This window comes from Lacerta agilis, chromosome 3 (assembly GCF_009819535.1).
Source record: "Lacerta agilis isolate rLacAgi1 chromosome 3, rLacAgi1.pri, whole genome shotgun sequence".
Lineage (NCBI taxonomy): Eukaryota > Metazoa > Chordata > Lepidosauria > Squamata > Lacertidae > Lacerta > Lacerta agilis.
The window spans coordinates 68,294,750-68,311,947 of NC_046314.1; the positions used below are offsets into that span (position 1 = coordinate 68,294,750).

The following is a 17,198-nucleotide window of genomic DNA, read 5'->3' on the forward strand; positions in this document are numbered from 1 at the left end:
GGTGATTTGACGAGGAGTAAGGTGGGGGGTGGGACGCGGGTGGCGCTGTGGGTGAAACTACAGAGCCTAGGGCTTGCTGATCAGAAGGTCGGCGGTTCGAATGCCTGCGACGGGGTGAGCTCCCGTTGCTCAGTCCCTGCTCCTGCCAACCTAGCAATTCGAAAGCACATTAAAGTGCAAGTAGATAAATAGGTACCGCTCCAGTGGGAAGGTAAACGGTGTTTACGTGTGCTGCTCTGGTTCGCCAGAAGCGGCTTAGTCATGCTGGCCACATGACCCGGAAGCTGTACGCCGGCTCCCTCGCCCAATAAAGTGAGATGAGCGCCGCAACCCCAGAGTCGGACACGACTGGACCTAATGGTCAGGGGTCCCTTTACCTTTACCTTTAAGGTGGGGGGTAGGGTTGGGGGGTCTTAGGGGAGTGGGGTTTGAGAGCAAAGTGAGCAGAGACTGATAATCACAAATAGCTAATCATTGATATGTATTGTCATGGTGGTAGTTCTTGTATTTGTCACTCTGAAAAAAGCCACAAAGGGAGTTACAATCTCATAATACTAAGGCCCTGGGGATTACTCCTGCCTTTGCTGCCAGACACAGTAACAAAAACCAATGAAAAACACTGGAACAATTTTTGATAAATTTATTCTGCATGCCTCCCATAAGCACTGCAATTGGAAGTAAAAAAGAGCATTGGTAAAATTATTCCTTGGTTGAAAGCTAGAGCTGCCTGTCACAAATCTGCACTCCTCTTCCTCCATACACGGTTTTACCCATATGGAGCAAAATAAAACAGACACTTTTACAGACATTGAATCTGTCTGTCTGTTTACCTCTCTCAGTAAGGAATCTTTGGGAGGACTCTGATTCAGTTAAATTCACTTAGAAGAACCCTGCTTCAATTTGGGCAACTCAAAAATCCTCTGAATCATCCCAATTCCCTGATCTGGGAGTTACCCAAAGAAATTTGACATGTGTACAGAATTGCCTAGTGCTCAGGTTCCTTGTGCTTACAGAAAGTTGGATGCAACATTCTTCATCCCCCCCAAGCCATAGCAAACCATTGTTCTCGTAGATCATTCATTGAAGACAGATGGCATAGGTGTTTCTGTGAAAGAAAAATATTTTAAATTATTCTTTGATGAATCCTGGGGAAGTGTTGAAAGGGGCATATTCTGGTAATATTTCCACACAAAAAATAAGGTGAAATGTATGTGTACTACAACAATGTTTGCTTTTTGTTTTCCCTGAATGTTTTAAGGCAGGGGTCCTCAAACTTTTTAAACAGGGGGCCAGTTCACTGTCCCTCAGACACTGTTGGGGACTGGACTATAGTTTGGAAAAAAAATGAACAAATTCCTATGCACACTGCAAATATTTTATTTGTAGTGCACAAAAAACAGGAAAAACAATACAATATTTAAAATGAAGAACAATTTTAATCAACATAAACATAAGTATTTAAATGGTGGGGGGGAATGTGTGTGTGTGAGAGAGAGAGAGAGAGAGAGAGAGGAGGGTGATGGAGTAAGAGGGAGGAAAGGAAAGAGGCGTCGCCTCAGGCTTTCGGTGGCGGCGGCAGCATCCGGCTGCTCCTCCCTCAGTGCCCTCCGGTGAGCTCTCCCTGCTCAATCTTGGCCAACACTTCCTTCATGCAACCACCATGCAGGCCCTGTTGTTGCACCATGCATTGTCCTTTCACTTCGCTGTAAGATCCCTCTCCCAATCCGCTCCCTAAGAAAACGATCCCTGAGCAATAAAATACTATCTGTCCATAAACTCTGGCTGAGGTTGAATCCGCTCCCTAAGAAAACAATCCCTGAGCAATAAAATACTATCAGTCCATAAACTTTGGCTGAGGTTGTAAGACTTATCAGTTCTTTGTAAGAATGGAGGCTTGAGTTTTTGCTTCCTGCTTTATTTTTATTGTGTCACTTGTATCTGCGAGTACCAAAGAGGAGAATAGCAATAGCCAATAGGAGCTTGAGGTAAAGCTAAAATTTGGAAAACATTTCTACAAGGTGTCCCAGTAGAAGTATGGTACAGTTTGAAGAACAATAAATGTTTTATGAAATACCTGCTCTGCTACCAATGTCTGAAATGCTACTTAAGCGATAGTATGTTAAAATCTTATCAGATATACTGCAAAGTTCCTACATATAAAAAGTCAGTGGTCTCAACAGGTAATGATGCTTGCAATGCTGGTGTTTGGAGTACTAAACAAGTAGCACTTTCAGGACTGATGTCTGAAAGTTGTTTCAAAAGTGTACAAAACAGAGCTTCGTAGTTGCATCTGCTGACCAGCTTGCTGCTGCAATATGGTGATAAGGCCTTGTGCTGCATAACACCTGAGTCTTTGGTTCTCAGTTGTGTCGTATTCATTCAGGCCCTGTTAAAGTGTACCTTCCCTACAAAATGTGTGGGCCCTGGGTAAAATTTGTGGAATTTTAGCAACTAATCAGTGTGCTCAAGTTTTAAAACATTCTGCTATGAATTGTGAATTGAATGCTGCACCAATTTTGAAATGTTAGTTTGAAAGGCTGTTTAGATTAAAACCTGTTTGTGTATGGAAGATGTTGCTTTAAATGCTGAAGCCATTTTATAGGAGTGTTGCAGTTGAGGTGAGGGCTTTGCAACCCTGCAGGTCCATTTTTATAATAGAAAATGATGAAATTGAGTGTGCTGCCAAATTGAAATGCTGCCAAATAGTTAAAAATATATTATCAGTCTCATATGACAAGCCAGTCATTCTAACCATTATGAACTGGATTCACAAAGGAAATTGATGGAAGGAAAAAATTAAATCACAAAGAACATAGAAACAAGTAAAAATCCACATCTGTTGTGCAGTAGTGGTTAGTGTGTTGGACTAGGACCTGGGAGACAGCTTTCCAGGTCATGTGGCCAGCATGACTAAACTGCTTCTGGCACAGAACACCGTGACTGAATCCAGAGCGCATGGAAACACTGTTTACCTTCCCGCTGCATCGGTACCTATTTATCTATTTGTACTGGTGTGTTTTTGAACTGCTGTGTAAGAGTAATGAGTGCGAAGGAAAACAGTAATTTCCAGTTGCAGGTAGATAGCCATGTTGGTCTGCCATAGTCAAAAAAAAAAATAAAAAAATTTAAAATTTAAAAATCCTTCCAGTAGCACCTTAGAGACCAACTAAGTTTGTTCTTGGTATGAGCTTTCATGTGCATGCACACTTCTTCAGATACTGAAGTAATTTGCAGTGAATCCTATTAATGTATGTGATCCGAAGAGCTACTTAAAGTAATGTAACAGTTTTCTGTTACCTAGTGGATTTCCCTTTCTTAAAACATGACAAACTGCTTTAGAAACTTTACTGGTTTTAACAGGGGGAGACTACTATTCAGTCTAAAGTTGGTTTTAGTTGAAAATTCTGTAAACTGCAGATTTTTATGTGAGTTTGTGGTAGAGAAATGAAATTACTGTTATTAAGCTTAAATGTATCTGGACGTGCTCTTTGAAATTCTTTTCCATTTTGGGTACAATACCGGTAGTAAATATTCTACACCACAGTCTAAAGTGACTACTAGTTAATTAGATTCTGTTGTACCAAATACCAACAGAATGTATAAATTGAATGAAAGACAACATTTATAAAAAAAAATGGAATAGGGCAGAGTGGGGCAGAAAATTATTCTTTAAGAGATGCTTCCAAAACATTGGTTTAGTAACTTAGTAACCCTGTACATGTATTTAAAGTTTTGTTTTTGTTTAGCTTTATTTCAGCAGCCTGTAAGTACTGGTAGTCATATGTGTTGTCTGTGGCATGGAAGAATTCTCTATACTACAAGGCAAGAAAGCCTGTTTGAATTTGAGAAAGAGTTGGGGCCAGTGTGCCCTAATGGCAGACGTAAGGTTTGTAGGGGAGAGAAACTGTTGTCTAATAATTGCTGTGCACTGAATTTGTGAGGCTGCTACTGAGATCTGTATCATTTTATGTTCTTAATGTTACACATGGGTGTCTGTTTAACTTGCCAAAATGTGGGCCTTTAAAAATAAAAGTAAAGTCACATTCAAGCCTGCAGTCCTTAGTAACACTTGCTTGAAAACCTAGCTGAATGATCTTGGTAAATGCAAGGTTCATTTCTGTCAAAGCAGTGATATTCTGTGACTTCATCATGACGTGAGGTGTGACGTGAATTACTTAAGAGCTGAATAGTCATTTCTATTTGGTCAGTATTATCTAAAATGGTTCCTTTTGAGTTCCCAGCCCCACATTTGAAGCATGTAGATGTTATTTTTTCTTTTGGAATATCTGGTTTGTTGCATTGGTCTGGAAATAGGTCATTGGCTTTGGTTCCTTCATTTATTATTGGATCACTACTAGGTGAGGGTTCAGAAGATTCTCCAGACTGTTTCTTGAGCAGTAGACCTGATGTGATCATGTGTATCTCAGTGGACCCAACAAAGTTCTAGAATTCTTAGGAATTTTCTGTTTGCTATAGTTTCCTCTGAAGTTGAAACCTTACGGTAACATCCTGTGATTCCCGCCTGATTGTGCAATGAATTTTCCACATGTGCAATGGAACTTCCTCTCCTCCCACCCCCCATAATTATTCTGGAGTTCTCCCCGCCCCTCAGAAGCAAATTTTGCGGGCCCGCAGCGAGAAGGAGAGGAAGAGAAAGTCCTGTTGCACTAGTGTGGTGTTGGATGATACCTATCATGCTTGGATTTGATTTCATAAAGCAAGCAATATCACTTTTATTTTGGAAATCTTTAAATAGTTCATGAGGTTTCAGTATTTTGCTTGAATCTAAATTTGAAGGTGGACTTAAGTAAAATATTATGGTAACAATAACTAAGAGGTTTTGTATTGACAATTTTACTTCCAGTTGTATTTTTTAGAAAGCAAATATATGAAGCAGTAAATGGGATTGATGAGTTTCCCTGCACCAATTATAAAGCAGAATGTCCTCTCCTACCTCAGAGTACCTTCTAATTGCATTAATAGAGCATTATAAACCATAAAATTTATATAAATGCCCATAATTTGTCCATAATGTCCATAAATGTCATCTCATAAAGATGACAATAAAATTGATAAATAAATGTTTTAGAAATTTTAATGTCTTGAGTTTAACACAAAGTATACATTTCCCCCCACAGAAATTAGCAGAGTACGGAAAGACATGTATAACGACACGTTAAATGGTAGCACGGAGAAGAGAAGTGCAGAATTACCTGATGCTGTGGGACCTATTGTACAGTTACAAGAGAAACTATATGTGCCTGTAAAAGAATATCCAGATGTAAGTACCTTCTTTTGGTGAATCTATCTTCTGGCTTATAGCTTGTGCAATACCCTCTCAAATGTTTGACAGTTTTCTAGATCCAAGAATACTACTGAGGTGTAAGGTCTGATAAATAGAGCAATCTTTATTTTATGGCTTATATATCTTGCTGTTTTTCTGGACTAACTAAGATTAAGAAAGTGGTCACTTCACAAAGTATAATGAGCTGTTAACGGTATTAGCTATTGTCAAATGCTTGGCAAAGCAATACTGTTCTGGAAGCTACGTGATTCTATCATGATGCCAAGGGGTAAGATCATTTGTACTCATCCCCACAGCACCTGCAGTTTGTGTGCTCAGGATCAACTCACCTGTTTCCAATGAGATGTTTCTGAAATGTTCCCATATATGATGAGCCTTCCTACGTCTAAGAACAGGCATAGGCTAGCTTGCTGGTCAGATGATAATTTGGTAGACCCTTTTCTTTCTGTAACATATGGGATTGCACTTGAGAATACATGACATCTTGCCTCTACAACAGAATAACAATTGAAACTTCATATTAGATTAACTTCTGCAAAGCTCTATAAAGTTTTTTTAAACGACAACTCTTTAAACATCTAAATCTACATTGAAATATCTTGAGTAATAAGTTTTGATTTGCTAATAGTTGGAAAATGTGTGGTTAGCAAGTTTCATTTTTTATACAGTGACAGTATAGTTTTAACGGAAGGCAACCAACATTAAAATGTGATTGACTGGTCATTTGACCATTTTGTTTTGAGAGAAGGCAAAAGCACTTCTGGTGCAAAGTAAGGCCAGTGAGAGGGGTATGAGCTGTAGATAGTTTTGAGGGCCAGAGATGGAGAGGCCTGGAGGGCTACATTCAGCCACCAGACCTGAGGTTCTCCATTCCTGCAGCAGGAAGTGATGAGACCCTGGAGAGCCATTGTCAGTCATAATGGGCAATATTAGGCTAGATGAGCAAATACCTGACTTAGTCTAAGGCAGCTTTTTATGTTGCTGTTGTAGTTGTACATATATTTATTTATACCCCATCCTTTTCCCTGACAGAGGCTCACGGTGGTTTAAAGATAATAATAACAGCTATGAACAATCATTTTAAAAATTAAACTTTGATGGAATTTGAAATTAAAAGTGTGTGTGAGTGCACGCACGCAAAATCGTATCAAAACCATACAGTTAATTACAATAAAAACAGCACAGCACCAGCCCTCTCATTAAAAGCAGTCAGTTCTCAAAAGCCTCTTGGAACAAGAAAACCTTCACCTGCCAGTGGAAGGACAGCAAGGAGGGAGCCTTCTGACTTCTCCAGGGAGGGAGTTCCAAAGTCTGGGAGCAGCCAATGAGAAGGCCCTTTCCTGTGTCCCTACCAAGCATGCCTGTGAGGGTGGCAGGAGCGAGAGAAGGCCTTCCCTAAAGATCTTAAATCATGGGCAGGTTCATATGATGAATGCACTCCTTCTGATAGCTTCGACCTAAACCATAAAGGGCTTTACAGTGGTACCTCGGGTTACATACGCTTCAGGTTACATACTCTGCTAACCCAGAAATAACGCTTCAGGCTAAGAACTTTGCTTCAGGATAAGAACAGAAATTGTGCTTTGGTGGCGCAGCAGGAGGTCCCATTAGCTAAAGTGGTGCTTCAGGTTAAGAACAGGTTAAGAACGGACCTCCAGAACGAATTAAGTACGTAACCAGAGGTACCACTGTATAGGTCATAACCAGCACTTTTAATTGTGCCCAGAAACAGGCGCAGCTGGTGCACTAGCTTTAACTGTGCAAATGTACTCCTGGCCACCCCAGAGACCTGGGCATCCATGCTCAGGGCTGAGTTGGGATTTGAACCCTAGTCTCCCAGGTCCTAGTCTGACATTGTAACCACTACACCACACTGACTTTCATCAGTATTACGCCCTTCCCCCCTCCCCATTAGTAGTGTTTATTAGTCCTGTGTAGATGTTCAGTGACATGATGCTATGTAAAATACTCCAGAAAGTCATATCAGTTCATACCATTGAACTTCTGTCTCTTCCAAAAAAATTAAACTTTGAAAGTGTCTCCTTTTTATAAAATATGATAGGGAATCTGTCTCATTTTTTAATTCCAAGTTGTGACACTACTAAACAAGGCGAACTTCTTTCTGACAATGCTATTTCTTTTCTAACTTCCCTTAATTATATTATTGTGCTAGGTTTCAAGGGGGTAAGGAAGCAGAGACTTACTAGTTGATAAGAGAAGAGAGATCTCTTATCTTCAAAAATGTGTGTTAGAAGTTGAGCATGATCAGTGTTGCTTACTTGGGAAAGAACACATCCCTGACAAGTATTGCCATCAGCTGAGTGATAGAGCAATCGGTCAAGCTGACTTCATGCACCTTACCGGAATCTAGTTTGCCAATAAAAGACTGCATAAGATCAGATTCCTATGAATAAGAGAGCTCATCAAATATGATCATTGAGTTACAGTTTAAATATCCTGTCAGTTGATAGTGAAACAAATGAAGAAGTACCCTTGAGTAACGCCATCACTAGAAAGAGCTGCAGTCAGGACTCCCTGGAATCTGGTTGGGGATTGCTGAAATTCTTTAATTCCTTCTATACATTGGGCATGCTAAATAAATGCACCTTTACAGCAGCAAATGACTGTTTGATGGCTGATTGTAAATAGCATATGAATTTTCTGTGACTTGTTTGGGGTACAGAATTCTTTTGCAATGAAACCCAGACTTTGAAAGAATGAAGGTATCCTGATAGAGAACATTGGAGCATGCTACTCTTTCTAGACTGATTTGAGCTTCAGAAATCTGCATGGTGTGTTTGCTCCTTAATGTGATTTAGATTATTAATTTTTCTCACTAGTTCCCAGTTAAGAAGTTTATCATTCAGTGGTTGCTGGAATTATATATATTTCAGCTCTTTGATCAAATACTTGAGGACTTGAATGAGCTGACCGTCATCTATCTGTAGATGCCTTGCATTTCTAAACAAAAGGATACTGAATATTAGCTGTGGATCAGAAGTCAGACATGTAGTACCTGCAAGCATTCCTGCTTGGGAATGACAATTAACCAACTATCCCCTTTACCATGATATTCCCTTGCTTCTCCTCGCCTTCTCTCTCTCTCTCTCTCTCTCTCTCTCTCTCTCTCTCTCTCTCTCTCTCCCTCCCTCCCCCCCCCCACCTCCATCAGAGTTTCTGTGCCTACGTAAGCATTCTCATTCATTCATCACTTAGCCTGTTTAGGAAGGGGTAACCTAAGGGAGACAAAAGTATCTTTGTACTTGGACATTATTGGGATTTCCTAATGTTTGAATCATAGTTTGAATCATTCAGATGTCATGGCAAAAGAAGCATGCCAGAAGCCAGGGATGAAGGGAATTTGGGAGAAGTGAAAGTTCAAAACATGTTCCTGGCAATTGAATGATGTCTGAAGCAGGTCTAAGTCTTGAGTATCGAAAATTCAGCTAATGCAGGCTTTTATTAAAATCATGTATTTTTCTAAACAGTATTTGTGGTTGACTTTGTAATCGGACGTTATGGGTGGAATTAATTATCCTCCAATGTAGTTCTGTGAATCTCCCCAATGTCCGATAAAAGGGTTTGTCTCTAAGGACCAGCTTTTACACAAAGCTTGAGGAATGAAATAAAATGTGTTAAATTTCTGCATGTGTGTACACGTGTGTGTACAATTTTATTTCACTATAAACAAAATAAACTAAACAGTTTATCTTGCATACATGACCCAACAGGGAACGTGGATAACACATTATCCAAAATAATAACTTAGATCATTGAGATACAATACTTTGATCCAATACAAAAAACAAAAACAACCTAAGGCACCCATGCAGCTGTGGTATGGTAGCTTTTCTAATATTTGATTGGTATATTGATGAATAGTATGACAATACCTGTAATAATACAAAACTTTAAAAATTCAGGATGAGAATTTCACATATGACTTGTACACAGCTTTACTGAAATTAGTGAGGAAAAGGTGTGCCCCAGTATTTGCCAAACATCAGCTTGTCCTAGGTAGTTTCAAGCAAATAAAAAGTAATAAATACATTAAGGCTCTACCTAGAATGCATGTGTCTTGATGACAGATAAGCTTGCTGTATTGTGGTGGTGCCTTGTCTAATGGAGTGGTGGTGTCTGTTTGGTAAAGAATGCCAGCAGGCAAGAGCAAGAAGGTTACTACATGGTTGTCACTAAAGCAATAAATGAGATCAGAGTTAAATATATTTGTGTGACATTCTAGCAGCTGGCTTAAGCCCTGCTGTTTGTTGCAGTGGTACACTGGCCTTAAAAAGGAAGAGAATGCATTGTAGCCCGGGGGGGGGGGTAACAGTTGGTGGGCTTGTCATCCTGCTTACTGACAGTGAAGGTCAGGCAGTTTGGAGAAATGAACGTAAGTGGTAAGATGCCTCTGTGTCCACTCCTTTACCTGTTAGGTTAAATGTCCCACTGTAAATGGATTGGTTTGCCTTCTAATCTTGCAATTTATTCAGATGATTATATATTCTTGCTTGCTGTTTTGCAGACTAAAATATAGTATTACTATAGCGTGCTTTTTGATGTAGAAGAATTTGACTTACCTTTACAAGTTGCAGTTCTTCAAATTACTGCTAGTACAGTAGTACCTCTACTTACAGACACGATCCGTTCCAGGGTGCCGTTCGCACCCTGAAAAGTCCGTAAGTAGAGCGCCGCACCTGCGTGTGACGCAACAGAGCGCTCATGCGCGATGCGAAACCGGGAGTATACACTTCCAGGGTTGCCGTGTTTGCAACCCGAAAATCCGCAACATGAACCTAATACAAATAGAGGTATGACTGTAACTTTTTTCATGTAAGAAGCAGAGATTAGCCATTTCTTGAAAATAAGGAACTGTTTCCATATGAAAAATTGAGACTAGAACTTGGAACAGAAGTATTCAAGAAGTTTGCAGATAGACTGGGGCCTACTAAATGTTCTGTTAACGCTGGTAGGATTCTGGACCAGTTTGCCAAGATAGAATTGAAGGAGCAACAGGTTGCTGGCTTGATTCCTAGCTTGTTGGCTTGCTGGCTAAGAAGAGTGGTGTTCAGCAACATGTTGCATAAGCTGTGGTCCATTTTATCCGCTGTATACAATTCAACTTCTGCATGAAATAGTTTGGAGCGGCTGACAATAATTATGCTGATGACACTCAGTGCTTTACATCTACTAAAGGTGAAACTGTAGAGGTCCCCCTAACATGGTGTTGTAAGGATTTTGCTTTTATTGTATGCAGGTTGTGTGCTTGCATTTGCTGATGCAGAAATAGGCCTCAGAATACCTTTCACATTTTTAGGATTGTATTGTAAACAAATAATAATTTAATTATGAAAACTATAGTAACTGTGAAGATTTGTGAAATTATAGATAACCTGGAGTATTCTTCATTGCCTTGTATTCATGGAACACTCGTATAAAAGAAATGAAGAAGAAATGAAGCTAAAAGCTTATCTGAGAGTAGGCAAGGTTTTCAAATAAACTATTGGGAAGAAGGCAAGCTATACCAATATTGAACTTGTTGAAGTCCAAAGTTCAGCCACAAGTTTTGTGTGGAAAAGATCTACAGCTTCCAGAGCTCAGGGGATTTATGTTGCATTCAGAATAGAATCTTAAAGATTGTATTAGGGACAGCTAGATATATTTTAATGTTGTACTTTCGTTCCAAAACAGGATTAACTCTATGGTCTAAGAAAATCTATTAGCAGACTTTGTAAACTTTTAGGGTTTGTTGTAAACTTTGAGGGTGGGATCCACCTAACTAATCCTGTCAGCAGAAGCCTAGCACTTCTGCTTGTGTAATGGTGCCTCCCCCCAAAACAGCACAGGGGGGGGCAGGATCATTCCACTACACCACACTGGATGATGTGAGTCATGGTTCAGCATCTAGAGAGCCAAAGGTTAGCAACCACTAATAGTCAAAAATCAAAATAGGCAAGCAAAGGCTGATTTTAAACCATTGGTTTAAATCAAGTTACCCACTGAAAGTTCTTCATTTTTCTGGAATGATGGTGCTAATAAAATCTTCATTTACAACTAGAATGTTATTTACACTTCGATGCTTTCAACAAAGTCCTGCATCTCTTTGCACTATATATGTGCATTTTGATTCCTTCCCTTTTTCTCTTAAAAAAGGAAGGTATTTGAAATATAACCATATAGTGTCTTATGACAAGCAGCCATGACAGTATGTGTTAATTGTGAGAACAAAGGAATCTGAGCAACGGACAATTTTCTCTTCTCTTCTTCTTTCCAGTGGTGTTCCATTCTGCTTCACTCTGCCTTGGCCCTGTTCCACCCTCAAAAAAGCAAAGTAGCAAACAAAATGAAATGCCCAAGACTGATAGGTTGAACCAAAGTCTGAGAGTAACTGGGCAAACTAGAGAAGATTTTCATGAGATGAAAATGACATGCCTATGTTTGGTAGGTAGAGTGTAAAAAATCCTATTTGAGAAATGATCAGATTGGTTCCTAATTTACATAGAAATAGAGCACTCATCTTTTTGGGATAGTTACCTGAAAACTGCTTTTTCCTCACATGTACATGCTCAACTTTTAAGAACATTTTAAGAGGCCTTGAGAATGGTCCCACTTTCTGAATCAATGTAGATGGTAACAGGTAGCACGACCTTTCTGGTTTTTTGTGGCATCTTGTCCCTTTACCATAAAGAGTTAAAACATTGCTGTTTTCCTCTTTTTATCCTGTTGTTCTTAATTATTCTAGGTTTATATTGAAAGCTACCTTGTGAATCAGTATTAAAAAGTGAGATAGAAATATTTTAAATAAAAATAGACCTTGTACAATCATAATTCCTCATGTGAGATTGAAAGCTGCTGTGGAAGATCTCCCAACCTTCTGGAGCACTGTTGGCAGAGTTAATTGGGGCTTAGTTAGGAAGGGGTCCTTTGGAATTATTGCATGGGGAAGTACTATTTATTATTTTCTGAAATCCCCTCTGCATATTTCACACATAATCGGACTACCTCATAAAGATATAAGTAAATATAAGAAGGATATTCCTTTGCTCCTAAAGAACGCCACCAGTCTTTTTTTTAAAAAAACAACAACAACAACGTGCACTTTTATTTACTACTACCAACGTTTCCTTATTATTGTCATTGTCATCATGATTGACCTGGAAAGCCATTCAGGCTTTATGCATTTGATCTGTTATATTTACATTAGATAGAAAAGCTGTTCATCAGTTAAACACTTCAACTCTTTGGTACATGGGTTATTAGAGGTGAATAATGTGGATTTAAAGGATTTAGTCATTCATTCTAAACCTCATACTACATTTTTAGTTTTTTTTAGGTTTTTGCCTTTTAAAGCACTGAGCACCTGCTGCTATCTAGAATACTCATTTTATCAAGATCACATAGATAATCTGGTTAGTCCAGATTAAAGAAGCAGTGCTGAACAGTAATCCAGTTTTTGGAATTGATAGTCAGTGATATTTCTAAAGATAGATATGATTTGATAATTCAAGGGTTGGAGGGACTTGCACAGCTTTTCAGCAGATTTCCAGGACCAATTAGAAATGAAATTGGTTTGTAAGGTAGTACCTGTAAATTATTTTAGCTTGATACTGTTGGAATACAATTTTGATTAGGTGGTCTTATTTTGATTTCACATTGGAGATGAGGTGTTGGCCTTAAAATGTTTCTGGATTTGTATGTAGAATATTAGAACTGTAGATTGTACCTACAAGTGTTCAGCTGCCTGGAGTATACAATGCATTACGGACCTGAGGCTGGAGCACTTAAAAATCTCCCATTTACCTAACTACACATAAATTCAGAGGTGGGACAAATGCACCCAGTGAATGGAATGGACAGTGTGATCCCACTCTCAACTCAGATGTTAATTGTGGAATTCTTATCAGTGCTTCTTTTCTAGCAGATTCCTCTGCAGAAGGAATAGTACCTTACAGAAGTCTATAGATCAGGGGTGGCCAACTCCCATGAGACTGTGATCTACTCACAGAGTTAAAAACTGGCAGTGCTCTATCCACTTTTTTGGGGTTCAGGTCAAAGTTGTTGAATTTTTAAATGTTGAGGTTTTTTTAGGGGAGCCACAGTCGTTCAGCTTCTTTGGGGGGAGCCAATAATCTACCAGTAGATCACAATCTACCTGTTGGATATGCCTGCTATAGATAAATCCTAGCCACCAAGTTATGCTTTCCAAAAACAATGATTCCTTACATTTCATAGACAAATGCACACTCCCCCCCCCCCACTTTTTTTTAGTACAGAGATAATCTGTATAGGAAAAAGTGGACACATTTGCATTGACGTGAATATGTGGATGGAATAGTCACTGATATTTAATATGAATTTGTACTAACATGGAAGTAAATTTGCCTCAATCCTGCTTATCTGGCTTTAAGCTTTGGCACCCTTGTGAAGATTGATTTCAAACTATTTCTTCATATAGACATGGAACAAAAGAATTTGTTGCTGCTACTACTTGCTAGACATAATGACAGGCTGCACACCTAATTGGAACATTAAACTGATATTCATGCAGCCAGTGAGGTGGTTTAAATCCTGCCATTTTGAGGAACATATCTTGATAACTACAGGAAGCAAATGGCAGGGCACTGTTTCTTCTGTTTTTCCCAAGCCTGTTTTATGCTAATACTTGGTATCAAGCTTAGAGAAACAAGCAACAACATTACATGTAGGCAATGAAGACTTCCCCACTATCATTGCTTTTAGATCAGCTGCTTTCATAAAACTATATGCCTATTTAAAACTATTTTGTTTTTGCAATTCAATATAGTAAAAGATTTTTATCTTCAGTACTATCTACTTTGATTTAGGCACTGTCTGATTTATTGAAGTATTAAGTATCTAAGCTTCGGCTACTGAAATAAGTAGAATTGACTGGATTATGCTTATTGTTAAATGTAGCAGTTGGACAGTGTTACTGAAGAATTTGCTCTATGATTATATGAAGCTTAATGTAACCACTGTTTTATTGTTAATAGGGAACAATCCCCCCCCCCCATCCTTTAGTTTCTTTATTTAGAGTGCCTTTGTGGGACAGGTGCGATGTTGAAATAGTTCACAATTATTATTTTTTAAATCACTGGATATATAGATTAATTTTAATGTGGGTTAGTATCACAGTTAAGAATAGTAATGTATTAGTGTTTCCAGTGTCAGGGACGTGGGTGGCACTGTGGTCTAAACCACTAAGCCTAGGGCTTGCTGATTGGAAGGTAGGCGGTTCGAATACCTGCAATGGGGTGAGCTCCTGTTGCTCGTTCCCAGCTCCTGCCAACCTAGCAGTTCGAAAGCACGTCAAAGTGCAAGTTGATAAATAGGTACCGCTCCGGCGGGAAGGTAAACGCCGTTTCTGTGCGCTGCTCTGGTTCGCCAGAAGTGGCTTAGTCGTGCTGACCACATGACCCGGAAAAACTGTCTGCGGACAAACGCTGGCTCCCTCGGCCTATAGAGCGAGATGAGTGCGCAACCCTAGAGTTGTCCGCGACTGGACCTTACGGTCAGGGGTAACTTTACCTAGTGTTTCCAGTATGTAGTTTTCTACTCTGTTTGTTTTTGAAGGTGACAACTCTTGTAACAGCTCATTGTATATAAATGATATAATCAGGTCTGATTATTCACTATTTAGAAATGTTTACTAGTCCTATTTAATCTTACAATTCAGATTGTACTTGTTATTTGTTGGAAGTAGCTATATAATAATCTCTAACAAATGAACATCTGCTGACTTCATAGTATAACACTGACACTGTTCTTACATTTATGTTTTAGCAGTTGCTAGTCTTTTATTCATGGAGCATAGTGAGAAGTGACTATCGATTTTTAGTTTTTCTCATGGTTAAGATGTGTGAAGGATGTAAAAAGTAGTATTTTCATTTGACTGATATTTAAGAGCTGTTAGAAAAAAATATAATTAACATATAGCTCAGATTTGTGTATTAACCAGAAAATGATAGCTAGCAGGTGGCTCAGCTTGTTTAAAAATCCTGTAATTTGTTTCCCAAAGCTCTGCAATACAGTGATGCAAAAAGAATTGCAGCAAAAGTAATTGCACATTCAAGAGTGATCAATGATGCTTGCATTAGGTAAAATATGGGGGCTCCATAATATTTGGCTGGCCTTAATAGGCAACCAAATTGGTCTTTTCTAGAACTACTTTCCAAAATAGTATGTCTTGTCTCTGATTAAGAAGTTTGGAGAGTAGATTGACCCAGCAAGCATAGTGTTTGGTAATGGTGTTCCAAGTGCCTTAGCAGTGCAGTGTGGTTGCAGGAGCAATCTCCAAATCTGCTTGGAAGCCTGTGCACCTTGGAAGCCCAGTGCAATTGTGTGGATGATGCCCACTTCCTCTCTCCAGCTCTAGAATTGGGAAGACAACTGTAGTGGGCAGGAATAGTTAGTTACACATCCCAGAGGTCAGAGGATCCACTCTCTCCGGGATGGAGAATCTCTGGTCTGTGGATCCATCTTTGCCCACCAGGAGGTTAAATTTGGTTGCTCTGCTTCTGCCTCCTCTTCTCCTTCAGTCCATGCCTCATCTTGCTGCATCCTCTTCCCAATTGTCACACTAAAGTTTTCAAGACTTAGTGCCACCTATGGTTGGTCATGCAAACTACAGCATGACAACAGACCAGTGAAATATAGAATGGAGAGATATTCTGTTCTGGGGGAAATTGAGTAGCAGTAATTAGGACAAGATTCTGTTTGTACTTAAACTACAGTCATGCGGATTGTTATCTGAATGTTTATTGCTATATTTTGAAGAAAATGGTGATTTCCCCCATCTTTAAATTTCAGTTCAACTTCGTTGGAAGAATCCTTGGGCCCAGAGGGCTAACAGCTAAACAGCTTGAAGCTGAAACAGGATGTAAGATAATGGTCCGAGGCAAAGGGTCCATGAGAGACAAAAAGAAGGTAAGATCATTTAAAAACTCCTAGTTTGTTAGAAGAGCATGTTTATGCTATTTATATGTTCTTCATTGTTTGTACATATGATTATTTTATGCTGATTAAATAAACCTTGAGGCTTTTAGTTATAAGGGAACCGTGTGTGTCTCGGTGGAGAGGACTCTAGAATTCATAACTGTGTCTACAGTATCAAGTATTCAAAGAGCTTCAAATGCATTATCTTGATAATCCTTTCAACATGATTGTAAATAGGCCAGTACTAATATCCCTATAGCAAATTGAGGAGTTGAGACATGAGAACTTGCTTAACGCCATTAGTGATTTCATGGCTCGGAGTTCATACTTTTGGTGACATTGTAGATATATTATGACTGGGTGGTTGATTACAACAGCAAGAGTCTAATGACAATAGGTTACTTGAGTAAACAGCTTAAATTCTTTTCTGTGCTTCATCTTCTGCATGCTGAATGCAATGTGACTTGTGGAAAGATGCACATGACATTCATATTTTGAATATGGTGCAAATTACAAAGCTCCAGCTAGTTAAAATATAAAATTTGGTGATCTCAGGGGATAATGATGGCAAACTCGGAGCTAGATACTAAATTCTGAAATAGACAATGACTTGGGGGTGGAATTCAGTGTTGTGCTACTGCAACTAAAAAGTTGCTTGAAATAGAAACACTCGAGATGCTTGAATTAATCTTAGAAACTTTTTCAACTACAGTATTTCTCTCCGTGCCCTATTGTCACAAGCTGTTATCCTCGAAAATATTTAAGATACTAGAAAATCTCACAATTAACTATCTGTGAAACAAATCTTGCCATCCTTCACTTAATCTTAGTTCAGTCACAAACCATGTATGTTCAAGGTTTAATATCAAGGTCAGAGTGGAATCAGTGGATTACGTTGCTGTTTAAACCAGGCACCAGTTGGTTCCTTTTAAAAATAAAT

The 17,198-nt window shown here is 39.0% G+C and overlaps 1 protein-coding gene across 11 annotated transcripts in view; it reads left to right on the forward strand.

Annotated features, from left to right (window-relative positions):
* Nucleotides 1-17,198, forward strand: part of QKI (QKI, KH domain containing RNA binding) — a 104,623-nt gene that overhangs the window by 31,197 nt on the left and 56,228 nt on the right. For all 11 annotated transcript variants that reach the window (XR_004426254.1, XR_004426252.1, XR_004426253.1 and 8 more), the window contains exons 2-3: nucleotides 5,139-5,281; nucleotides 16,133-16,249. Coding sequence is in view for 8 of the 11 variants with exons in the window: in XM_033144129.1 (XP_033000020.1) it covers nucleotides 5,139-5,281; nucleotides 16,133-16,249 (260 nt within the window). In the remaining 3 variants the exon portion in view is untranslated. The remainder of the gene's footprint in view (nucleotides 1-5,138; nucleotides 5,282-16,132; nucleotides 16,250-17,198) is intronic.